The following is a 13,442-nucleotide window of genomic DNA, read 5'->3' as shown; positions in this document are numbered from 1 at the left end:
GAACTTTATGATCCTTTAACATTGATAATAACCTGTCCAAAAATATCCACTTTGGGTTGTTTACATCATGAATGTTAAGACTCATCCTAAAAATGATCATAAAAGATGACAGCACTGTCATAAGCCTAAATAGATCCCCAAAACAATCACTGACCCAATTCTCAAGTTATGCTGAGCAAGTACAAAGAATTCAATGATTTTTAACCAATTCAAAACTTTTTATTATTTCTAGCTTGGGCAATGTTTGTACTTATAATCTAAACCAGTATAAATGTCATGCAACTTAATTTTTATGATATTTTTAAACATAAGATTTATTATGTTTAATGGGACAAAAAGGAAAACCATCCAGAAAACAAATGAAAATATGATAGTTCAATTAATGCAACCTCACTTTTACAACTGAGATCTATAGGGCTTGTACTTTCTTCTCCACAGGGAAAAGGGGAACATGAAGTTGCATCTTTGTAAAAAGCTAGTCTTCTTCAGCCAAACTCATACACATAATCTACATAAATACTCTTGACCTCAGATTTCTGCAAATGCCAAACCCATCCTTCTAGAGGCTATCCAAAATGGGACAAATTCCTCTCTTCCCCTTTGATTAGACAACTTGACTAAAGCTCCCTCTAATTTAAAATAAAGCAGTGTTCTTGTTCACAAGTCTCTTTGTATTTAACATTTATGTGCTTATTATTCATAACTACTATAATTTCATCTACTTTCATAAATATTGATAAATTTCATAATTATATTATTTTTGACTTTAGATATTTAGATATAATAATAAGAAATAGCATGTATTATACAGCACCTTAAGTTTGGAAAGCACTTTACAAACATCATTTCATTTAATCCTAACAATGACTCTGGCAAATAGATTCTATTATTATCCTCATTTTACAGATGAAAAAACTGAGGTAAACAGTGGTTAAGTAACTTGCCTAGAATTACACATCTGGAGCAGAATTTGAACATCGTTCTTTCTGACTTTATACCAGTATTCTCTCCATGTTATCATCTAGCTGCCAAGATAACCATGAATATAAATATCTAGAGCAGACATATCTTAAATTTTAACATCTCTTTCTCACTATACTATTTATAATAACAATTCAAAATAGCATGGCTAAGAGTGGAACAATGTCTAATGCAGTTAGAAAGAACAATTAGCAAAGTCATAGAATTCTTTTTGAGCTCATGTTAGAATAATCCTATGTTAACTTCCAAAAATTTCTCTACCCCTGAATTATATTGAAGAAGTAACAGAGTAATAGAACCTAGAACCTTGATGTGAAATGCACAAATGAAATTCAAACAACTGATGGAAATTCAAATGCGCTATGAACTAGGTGGTTTTTACTTGTTTGTAGTAAATTAACAGATGAAATCTCTTATAATGATGTTCAAAATAAGAACTAGTACCATAATCCCTAAGCGTGCTAAATGTTGCAAGCTATACAGTGTAGATACACATACATGTATCCTTGAATACCCTCTCCTGTATGGAATACAACCCAGAACATGTGAAAGTACTTTGCAAACAGTAAAGCTCTTTGAAAATGCCCATCTAGATGAAATAAACTACAAGAGGAATTCTGTTGAGGAGATGGAGGAAAAGGGTTGACCTGGGAGGTTTCTGGGAAACAAAACTGAAGGATCTATCTATAAAGTAGGTACTCATAAAAGGGGCATTGAGAAAGATTGGACAATGTCCCAACTAGGGATTTGCAGACAATTTAAATACTGCATTCAACCAGATAATTCTTTATTTATTCTACATAAAATCTGAGAATGTGATGGCTTGGTGTAATGGTTGGAGATTTAGTATTGGAGTCAGGTAGATCAGTTCAAGTCCTGCCTCTGCTCCATTTTGCTATGTGACTTGAGTACAAATCACATAGCCTGTCAGTGCCTCAGGCAATTCTAAATAACCCAAAAGTTGTTGATCCACATTGGTAAAAGATTTTTTTTAACCCCATTCCAGGAGTTTCAGACACACACAACACACACAAAATGGACTGAAGACATACTAATTAACAGTAATGCAGTGGAACATGTTTAAATTCTGATTGTCAGGTTTTATCCGTGTGTGTGTGTGTGTGTGTGTGTGTGTGTGTGTGTGTGTGTGTGTGTGTGTTTAGAATAAGGGAGGACTGGGGGTATGTAACTAGTCATATTGACATGGATTCTTCCATCATATTTTTTTTTCTTTATTGACTTGATTTTGTACTAAATAGGAGGTTTCATAATTGTTTTTTAAATCAATCAATGGAAAGAGCACAGACTATGTGATCAAAGCCCTGGATTTAAATACAGCCTCCAAACCCTACTACCTTTATGACCCTGGGTCAGTAACTTAAGGTCCCTAGGGCTCATTCATCAGTTATAAAATGACAGTTGGATTAGATGAACTTTGAGACTGCTTCTAGCTCTAAAGCCTAAGAAGTGACATAAATAGTTATATAGAAAGCTTTATCAAACTAACATAAAAAGCATTCTGTAAATAGTTGTTAAGATCCTCAATGATTTTGGATGAAAATGTCATTTTTATAATAATAGAAATTAATGCCTCATATTATGATGGAAATTTTTAAGTCAGATATAAATAAATTTAAGTAAAATCTACTCTAATGAACACAAGGAATAGACTAAAATATTAAAATATGGATTAAGCATACAAATAATACAAAGAGTTTGACAAAAGTTACATCCATATTATTTTCATCACTATATCTTTGATTAACCATTAGGATCATTCTTTAACTTTGTTATCTGAATAACTTGTGCTAGCAAAATATCACTTTCACAATTTATCTTAGAAGAAGAAAAAAAGGCAAAGACTTGTCAACTACCAAGCTGCTTATGCAGCAGGAATAAACATGAGAGAACAAATAACCAGAAACAGATCAGCTTCACTTTCCCCATAGGCAACATATATCTGCATGCGTCCTCTCTGCTCTTAAACTTAAATTATGATCAGATGTCACATTTCATAGGGTGCCTTTAAGTCCACTGGGAAGCTGAAAACAGAGTGAACACCACTTTGCATAGAGAACACAGGACTAGGCGCCAGGGACAGGGGAATCAAGGAGCCTGTTATGCTTTCTTTCATGGCACAGATTGTTAAAATAAGATCTAACTCCTTTGAGCATCTCCCATAATCACTCAGCACTCAGTTAACACCTGAATCCTGGAAGGAGAGGAAGGAGATAAGTATGAGAGTAAAGCGCATTACCCAATTGCCTCTGTAGTCCTCAGGGAACTAGTAGACCGGGATCTCGGCTTCATAATAATGCTCATCGTGAAAAAAATGCCCCAAAGAGTTTTGAGTCATCAATTTCAGGGGGTCTCTCTAACAAGAAGGCGTTACACATTCCATTTCGAGAACTGGGCTTGCTTGAAGAAATCCAAGGATTTTGAAGCCCACAGCTCCTGCTCCGGGGTTGATTCATCAAGAGGAAAACCAAGGCATTGTAGCAACAACATTCATTCGTTTTCTCCTTCTCTTCTTCCTCTCTCTCTCTCTCTCTCTCTCTCTCTCTCTCTCTCTCTCTCTCTCTCTCTCTCTCTCTGTCTGTCTGTCGGTCTCTCTCTTTCCCTCCTTTCCCCCTCTCTCCGTCTCCCCAGAAATTGACTCCTGTGCTAGGCTGTTCCCAAGTGACAGAGTTTCTTTTCGGTCACGTATGGCCTGGAGAGGAACTGAATTTTGAATCTATTCTTCATCTAGGTCACAAGGGGAGCCAAGACAGCTGAAAGAACCACTTGATCTTTCTCCCTCTCCCTCTCTCACACACACTCTCCATTTATCTCCCTCTCTCTTTTAGCGAGCTGCAAACCTATAATAACAGGTTTAAAGGTTGCCAGCACTGCAGAAGCACCTTTGTACGAGAGGAAAGAATAAAAGGGCTGGAGAGGTAATGGAACTCTAGCGAGCTGTTGGGGAAGTTTCACTTCAGTACTAGTCCTCTCCTGAGGAGCAAAGAAAGCAGCAAAGGGAATAAAACTGTAGGCACTAGAGATTTTTGCCAGCTGCTTTACCTGGGGGAAAAAAAAAGTGTCCCTTTACTCCCTCCTTAGACCCTGCCCCCTCGTCTTTGTGAATGGGAACTATCATTCAATCTCACCAGGCAGAAAGTATTCCTCAAGGGCTTTATGACGTCTGTAGGAAGGCAGTTCAAAACACTGCAGGGAAGTGAGAGAGAGGAGGGGAGAAAACCCAGAGCTGGTCGATTGCTGAAATGATACAAAGCTGAGAGACAGGCGGCACCAGAGAGGTCAACAATAAACCAACCTTGTAGCTTAGAAATACATAAAACTCTTTCCTCCTGGGGGAGGGGGGCAGGGGGCGGGCACGCTGTTGTTTGTGCTGCCGGGGAAAAGACTTCTCGTTATAATAAACATTCCCTTTTGTCCGATTTATTTTACTTTGATTGATCTAAAGCACGGGCCATCCATTTCCTACCCTAGAACAAATTTTCTTTTCAGAAACTATGTCGAACCAGCCTGGCATGTTTCCAAGTTGAAAAGATTGAATAAAACGCGGTCCATTTTTGGCCATTTGTAGGTTTGTGAACAGCCTCTTAAAGGAGTAGAGATTCAGGAGAATGTTTTTGGCATTAATGTATCAGGCAGTGTTGCAAAGTTTAAAATAAAAAATCCAATGCATTCAAGTTGAACAAGTGGCTACAAGCTCTGGCACTATTTCCCTTTTGCAATGTTTTCAAATCTATTTCTTTTGATTACACTGCAGGAACTTCCAAAGCTTTCCATTCAGGGAGAGACCCCTTTGCATTTTGTCATTTAAGAGTTCACTGGTAAAGAATCCGACTAGATAGACACCCAGGGAAACCCCCAGGTCCCGGGAAGGCTTTTCTGCCCTATCCTTGAGACAGGAACAGTTTTGATTGTCCTTGGAAACAGTCTCACAGCTGACCCCAAAAGTTCCATAGAACCAGGGCATCCATGGGACCACTGTCTCAACTAAGCAGGAAGCAGTGAGAAGTTGTGTTCCTCAGGAATGGCCAACCCTAACATGTTAAGGTAGGGGGATGAAGTGAAATAAGGTTAGGCTTTTTGATTCTGGTAATGACATTAGTGAGTATGGTGGTTCTTCAGTCTGACGTCAACTGGGTATTTATTTAGCATTTGCAGACAGGATGTTGGAGTGCAATTGTGACCCACCCAAACAGCTTGGAAAACGAATGTGCCAAGGCACCTTGCCAGGGGTTGAGGCTACTTATTATATCAAACTAACCCTAAACCTGCCCTCGCGTCCCACCTTGATATGCAGTTCTCATTTAAACTTCTTTAGGAAGACAGGTGGTGGTGAGTTTAAAATACTATGCTTTTATTTGGGTTGTACTTCTCTGCTGGCTCTCTTGGGATTTGGGGGTTTTAATCCATTCAAAGTAGTCTACAAACTCTCTCTGCAAGGATAAATGGTTCATTCTTTGCTCTATGACATGCTTTACAAACTGCTGGCATTAAAGTTGTATTAACAAATTAAAAATTTTCAGAAATTCAAGAGAGCTTGGTATGGAGGCAGCTGGGTAGCTCAGTGGATTGAGAGCCAGTGGGAAGTCCTGGATTTAAAACTGGTCTCAGACACTTCCTAGCTTGGGTGACCCTGGGCAAGTCACTTGTCCCCCATTACCTAGCCCTTACCATTCTTCTGCCTTGGAACCAATACCTGTTATTGATTCTAAGGTGGAAGGTTAGGGTTTAAAAAAAGAAAGAGAGAGAGAAAGCTTAGTAAAGAATATGACTAACCCTTCCTGGCTTTTTTTTGGTACTGATCTGTCTCTTTCCCCTGACCAAGGAAAAAGAAGGGGTGTGTGGGGAAACTATGTCAAAAGAATAAATAATGTACTCCTTTTACTGGCAAAAACCCTTTTTGGGTACATTATCAGGAAAAAAATGCTAGTAATTAAAACTGCCTGGATGAAATGATATCACCCCACCCTACCTACCCAATCTTGTTTCTTACCTCTCTCAATTATACTCTTCTGCTCTAGTCAAGTTAGCTCCTTTCTTTACTTTCTGCACCTACCATCCTAAATCTCTTGCCACAGGATCAGTGCTCCTATAACCTCTTCTACTTAGAAATGTTCTCTTCTATCTGCTTCATGGTCTAAACATTTAGTAAGATCCAAAACAATTTAGATCTAGAAATTTTATGGGTTTTTTTTTTTCCCTTCTCTAAGTCCTTTTATAGTCTTAATTCTTCAAATCCCTGGAGGCAAGTAACATGCCTTACTTATCTATGTATAAATAAAATGCCTACAGATAGTTTCTTTGACTCCTATTTGTAGATAACATTCATTGTACTAAACAAAATGACCTCCAAAACAGTCACTTAAAAGAAATAAGTTTAGTTATCCACAAAGAAAAAAGCAAATGAGTTAAGAATTGTTGTTCATCCTTCATTTTCAAAGAGAACCATTATTGGAGAATGTAACAACATTGATGAAGTGGGAAACTCATTGAAATGCCATAATGTTACACTAATTACATCCTAAGATCTCATATAATTTTTTCTTAGTATTCAATTTGAAACAAAGTGCTATCTTTACAAAGAAAGAAGAAAAAATTCTTAATTGGGTGGGGACAATGTTAAAGACAAAGTGAGAAAGATAAAACATGTCCCAAAAGCCTTAGTGGAATTTTAGAGATTAATTACATTATTAGTAATTAAGTAAATAAATAATACCTAAAACTGTACTAAGGTTTTTGGGACACTCTCTAGAGATCCAACTCTTAAACTCCAAATGTGAATGGATTGAACAAATCAATAAAATTAAAAAGTGATATATTTGATTTTTTTAAAATTCCATCATTATTTGTTGCTTATAAAACCACATTAAGTCACATTTTATTTAATTAGTCTTTAAAATTTTAATATTCATCAAATGAGTCTAACGAAGCAGAAATTGTAATCATACTATCAGAACAACAAAAATTCACAACATAGTGGGCAGCTGGGTGGCTCAGGGGATTGAGAGCCAGACCTAGAGAAGGGAAGTCCTGGGTTCAAATTTGACCTCAGACACTTGCTAGCAGTGTGACCTTGGCTCTGGGAAAGTCACTGAATCCCCATTGCCTAGCTCATATCACTCTTCTGCCTTGGAACCAATACACAGTATTGATTCTAAGGACAAAGGTAAGAGTTAAAAAAAAATCACAACATAAAAGGAGATAAATGAGAAGTTATATTGTGCTGAGAGGAATCATAGGTTAACAAACCAATAACAATATTAAATATATGCTCTAAATTCCTTAACATCTAAATTCATAAATAAAAATTAACTATATTACAAGATGACATTAACAGTAATAAAATAGTGGCGTGAGATTTTTAATGTCCTTACTCAGTTTGGGATACAGCTAAATGAAAGATAAACAAAAGAGAAATATGGAATTGAAAAAATTACTGGAGAAACTAGATTTAAGAAAGTTGTATCCTCTGAAAAAGACTGCTGAAGAATATATATATTTGTCATCATCACATAGATTTTTTTTAATTAAAATTGTTTTCCAGATTACATGTCGATACAATTCTTAATAATCATTTTCTGACATTTTTGTGATCCCTCCCGCCCCTACCTCCTCCCCAAGATGCCAGGTAATATGATATAGGTTGGGGGGCAGCTGGGTAGCTCATTGGATTAAGAGACAGGTCTTGAGACGGGAGGTCCTAGGTTCAAATATGACCTCAGACACTTCCCAGCTGTGTGACCCTGGGCAAGTCATTTGACCCCCATTGCCTAGCCCTTACCACTCTTCTGCCTTGGAGCCAATACACAGTACTGACTCCAAGAAGGAAGGTAAGGGTTTAAAAAAAAAATATGATATAGGTTGTTCATGTATTATCATACAATATATATTTCCATGTTGTCATGTGTAAAACAAGACATATTACTTACATTAAAGGAAAATCCATGGAGGACTTCATCAGTTCCTTCTATGGGGTGATAGCCGTTTTTACAAGAATCTCTTATAGTTTAAGTGGATCTTTCCCTTGTTGATAATAGTTATGTAATTTACGGTTGATCATTGTAATCATTGTACACTATTGTGTTATTGTGTACAATGTTCTGGATCTACTTACTTCACTTTGTATAACTTTATATAAATGTTTCCAGGGGTTTTTTTTTTTGTGTGTGTGTGTGTGTGTGATATCACATAAAACTTTAGAAAAACTGAACTTGAAATAGGACAGGAATATTTCAAATAAATATAAAAAGGCAGAAATAGTAATCAATAACTATTAAGGAAGAGTTGGAAAAATGATCACGAAATTTACCAGCAGCCATTGATTAATAGAATGGGTTATACAAAACACGAGTAAGCATAGAGCTATATCTCACTTCACTAGAGAGAGGAAATAGGTCCACACAAACACTTTAGACTGATATAACTGGGCAAAATGAAGTAATAATTAACTTGAAGAAGGTCCTAGATTGTCTATTCTTGTCTAAATCTCAGATCTAATTACTGTAGGATGTTAGAATTAGAGCTGAAAGGGGCTTTGGAAGCAATTTTGCCTGGCCTTCTCATTTTACAGATAAAGAAACTGAGATCAGAGAAATTAAATATTAAGTAAGTGGCAGAGTCAGGGTTTAAGGTAGCTGTTCAGACTTTAGATTCAGAAATCTTTATACTGTCCCAAGAAGTCTTTCTTCAACATTTTCATAATAAGGAGCAGCTAGATGGCACAGTGGTTAGAGTGTTGATCCTGGAGTCCGGAAGACCTGAGTTCAACTTTCGTGGCACACACTTATGAGCTATATGACAATGAGCAAGTCACTTAACTTGTTTGCTTCAGTTTCTTCCAATGTAAAACAAGAGACAATAATCAGACCTACCTCCCATGGTTGCTATAAGGATCTGATGACAAATTTTTAAGCAAATAGTACAATGCCTTAAAATATAGTAGGCACTACAAAAACAGCTACTATTATTATTGTTTTCAGAATGATCAGTTCCATCATATTATTAGATATCTCTTAATTACGTGTGTCAATGTGGAAATCTAGAAGTCCCCAGTTTATTTAGTTGGGAGGTAGAAACCCCAGGTTTTGGCCTTGTCACAGGAGAATTTTCCCCCTGAGGGAAGGTCCCACTTCACCAGACAATAGACACTCACTTCAGCTTTGGTGCAGTAGGTAATGCATCAGTCTCTCAAGCTGAAGGTCCCGAGTTCGATCCTCGAGAGGAGGGTGTGATATACCAGGAAAGGCTTCTGGAGACAAGAAGAGTTACTTGACTTCGGATGGGGTCTACCTCCCACCTGAAGTGGATGTCCATTGTCTGGCAAACTGGGACCTTTTCTCAGGGGAAACATTCTCCCGTGACAAGGTCAAAACAGAGGATTTCTACCTCTCAACTAAATAAACTGGGGACTTCTAGATATCCACTTTGACACTTATATGCCATCATTAGCTAGTTGGGAGACCCTGAGCAAGTTATTTGACATCTCAGGTTCTCTGTTTGTTTGCTGGTTTTTTTATCACAAAAATATTAGGGGTTGGACTAAATGATCCCTGAGATCTCTAACAGATTTTAACATTCTATCATTCATGTATGCTCTTCTGAATCTATTCTAAGGTGAACTGTAGTAGTAGAGAGCCAACCATGTCAAGTCTTACCAAAACTCATCCCAATTGATCATATCCAAGAACTTACTCTTCAGCACTCACCTGCATCAATAAATCTCCTAACAAAAGCAGAGAAGTGGGAGCAGTCAGGTGGCTCAAACCTGGCCTCAGACACTTCCTAGCTGTGTGACCCTGGGCAAGTCACTTGACCCCCATTGCCTACCCCTTACCACTCTTCTGTGTTAGAACCAATACATAGTAATGAATCTAAGACAGTAGAGGTTAAAAAAAAGAGAGAGAGAGAAGTTACATTATTACAATTTGGCAGCTATAGTGAGTGGAAGGTGTGGTGAACGTGGACATCTGGAAATCTAGGTTCAAAAGCCTTGGCTCTTGCATGCTACTTGTTGGCAAGTCAAAAAGGACTGTGGCAACTCTACTCTTCAGTAATAATGTAGCAGTAAGAGAATGCCTCTTGAAGCCTGGCCAGGGATAGACCCCTAACACAGGCAGAATTAGCAACTATACCCAACTATTGATGTATTTACAAAGTTAACAAGCTCCATGACTGAAATGATTGTCATGAGAGCTAAGGCCTGGTGTCTGGCACTGGAGGGAGGACTTGTAACTCACACAGTAGAGTTCATAGACACAATCTGCTATCACTTCTCCACTGTGATGGTGCAACAAAAAGAATTCCAATACCTCCCCTCCCCCCAAAAGGATTGAAAAAAATGACTTTCTACTTATAGGCGGTTTCTTCCCACCTCCCATCCCCACCCTTTGGCTGATTTATAAAGTATCATAAACCAACAGACCATATGTGATTCTGGGTTTTTTTAATTATTAGGTACAGATTTTATTATTTGGCTACAAATTATCTTCTCTGGCAAAAGATTCTAAAGACTATTTATCCAGGGCTCATGTTTCTGCCTGGGATCAGAAATGAGGATGTGAAATGTTGCTTGGAAAGGACTTTCAGAACATTTTGCACAACAGTATACAGTCTTGGTTCAGACACTTTTTCTGTGACACTGGTAATACCGCTGCTCAATGTGATCAATTTTTACTATATGATAACTTTGAGCAAAGGAAATAGGCACCTTCATTTTATCTCCCTTGGGCCCTCAGTTTCCTTATCTGTAAAATGAGAAGATGGAGGAGGTGGGGAGGGAAAGGGCAATAAAGAGACAGTAAGAAAGAGAGGGGGAGGGAATTCAGTGGGCCATTTCCTCAGTTAGTATTTAATGGAAGCCTTTGTTACTTCAAGATAAGAAATCATAAGATTCAAGTTAGTAGCCCATTAGAATAAGACTTAAATAAGACACAAATCCAAAAACTACCAGAGATGTCAACCTTCCTACTTGTAGAGTTTAATCCTACTCCTACTTAAATACTCTGTTGATTCCATAGTAAAGAGGAGACTTCCAAAATGTGACTGTTCTTTCTTGTCAGGAATTATGACTTTCAAATGCTTAATGCCAAGCTAAACACCTTGTTGAGAACTAGAGACAAAGTTCAAGTTAATATTTTCAAAGGTTTTTTCTTCTTCTTCTTTAATGTGTTAAATAAGAAAAGTGTACTTAAGTTACTGAGTCCCATTTCCTGCCTTTCTATGGCTATTCACTTACTAGGGTCTCCAGGCCAACTAAAACACATTTGAATTTTAATAGGGAGTAACCAGGTGCAAAGAGAATCTGAGGCTGGAGGAGGACTCTTTTTCCCCCTCAGAGTTCCTTTCCCCAGTTTCCTAAGATTTATTCTTCTGTCTTCCCTCCCCTCCTCTTCTCTTCTCTTTTCTTCTTCTCCCCACGTAAACCCTATGCTGAAGCAGAGTAACAAAAAAAACCCATCTAGATTATATTTAATCAGATCTTGTATATAAAATGGTGCTGCTTGAGGAGGAAAAAAAGTTTCAGCCAAGGATACAGTGAATTATTAATATGGAAGGTAATTGATGGAATTGTGGTTGTCAAGAAAACATCTTGAGTTCATCATTCTAGTGGTTATTCATTGATCTGCATTTTATTAGCAAAACTTAATTTGCCTTTATAATTGTGTGTGTGTGTGTGTGTGTGTGTGTACAGACACATACTTTAGGAGAGGCACTTGGCATGGTAGATAACAAGCTGATAACAAAACCAGGAAGTCTTGGGATCAATTCAGCCTCTGACACACACATACTCGCTGGGTGATTCTGAAAACTGAACTCAATGAGTCACTGAAACTCTAGACTCTCTAAACTGCAGAGGAGGTGATGAACTTCATTAGAGGGGACAGCTTCATCATCAAAACACTTTCATCTCTCAGTGAGATCACAGGTATAGTTGATAACTGTGTACAGCCTGGATTTAGAGGAACATTTCATTTCATTTTAAAATCCAGAAGAAATAACTGTTTTCTTGTGGGGTTTTTCCCCTTTAGGGAATAGGTATGACAAGTGAGCTTGGACAGATCATGCCAAAATATACTCCATTCTCAAGACGGATGCTTATTACACATACCTGGTAGAAATGTCTTTCTTCAAGTTTCCTGTCCAAACACAAAGTTCTGAACCTTCATTCAAACCCACAGTTCCTCATTTATTTTCAATGACTCACATTCGCCTAATGCCTAAGTTATTCCCCAGTTGAAAGAAAAAGTTTCTTCGGACACTGTCAATTATTTCTTATGTTGTGTTGGGGAAGTATTTAATCCATTGGGATGGCAGAGGTGGATGATTTAACTTGGGAGCATAAAAGTGTTCTCTCAGGTTTGAGAGGTGGAAAACTTACTAAAGGATAATAATGCCAAAGGAACAAGAGGCACACAGAGGTCATGGTGGTGGGTTAGAAATGAAGATAACGAACTTGAACAACAAGCAGGGGATCATTTAGTCCCCCTGGTTTGCTAACACATTAAACTGTATCTTACAGGTAGCCAAAGCCAAGTCAGGAACTTTATTTAAATGCTTAGAACTAGAACCTAGAACAGGGGTCCCCAAACTTTTTACACAGGGGCCCAGTTCACTGGAGGGCCGGACTATTAAAAAAACAAACAAACTATGAACAAATCCCTATGCACACTGCTCATATCTTATTTTAAAGTAAAAAAATAAAACGAGAATAAATACAATATTTAAAATAAAGAACAAGTAAATTTAAATGAACAAACTGACCAGTATTTAAATGGGAAATATGGGCCTGCTTTTGACTAATGAGATGCTCAATGTCCGGTTCCATATTTGTCACTGCTAGCTATAAAATGTTCTAGAAGTGGGGGCAGCTGAGTAGCGCAGTGGATTGAGAGCTAGGCCTAGAGACAGGAGGTCCTAGGTTCAAATCTGGCCTCAGACACTTCCTGTCTGTGTGACCCTGGGCAAGTCACTTGACCCCCATTGCCTAGCCCTTACCACTCTTTTGCCTTGGAGCCAATACGTAGTATTGACTTCAAGATGGAAGGTAAGGGTTTAAAAAAAAAAGTTCTACACATATGATACCAGTGTAATCACGCGTCGGCCACGGGGGGTGGGAGGGAGGAAAAGAAAATGATCTTTGTCTTTAATGAAAAATGCATGGAAATGATCAAATAAAATACTATAAAATTAAAAAAAAAAGTTCTAGAAGTGCAGTGGGGCCGGATAAATGGCCTCAGGGTAATCCATAGTTTGGGGACTCCTGATCTAGAACCATAAAAGGAAACTGGGAGGAAGAACTAAAAGTCAATCTCATTAGTCAAAAGCAGGCCCATATTTCCCATTGAAATACTGGTCAGTTTGTTCATATTGATTCTAAGATGGAAGGTAAGGGTTCAAATTAAAAAGAAGAAGGAGAAGAAGGAGAGGAAGAGGAAGAGGAAGAGGAA

General features: G+C 37.8%; 1 protein-coding gene across 4 annotated transcripts in view; it reads right to left on the bottom strand.

Annotated features, from left to right (window-relative positions):
• LOC100032166 (cAMP-specific 3',5'-cyclic phosphodiesterase 4D) overlaps positions 1-13,442 on the bottom strand; it is a 1,134,105-nt gene that overhangs the window by 345,182 nt on the left and 775,481 nt on the right. The window contains exon 1 of one of the 4 annotated variants that reach the window (XM_007486362.3): positions 3,239-4,335. The exons of the other annotated variants lie outside the window; for them this stretch is intronic. Within the exon in view, the coding sequence (XP_007486424.1) occupies positions 3,239-3,303 (65 nt within the window). The 5' untranslated portion in view covers positions 3,304-4,335. Of the gene's footprint in view, positions 1-3,238; positions 4,336-13,442 lie in introns of those variants that run through there. 4 annotated transcript variants of the gene reach the window in all.

This window comes from Monodelphis domestica, chromosome 3 (genome assembly GCF_027887165.1).
Source record: "Monodelphis domestica isolate mMonDom1 chromosome 3, mMonDom1.pri, whole genome shotgun sequence".
Lineage (NCBI taxonomy): Eukaryota > Metazoa > Chordata > Mammalia > Didelphimorphia > Didelphidae > Monodelphis > Monodelphis domestica.
Note: the sequence above shows the minus strand (reverse complement) of the source record. Positions and strands in the feature narration are given on the sequence as shown.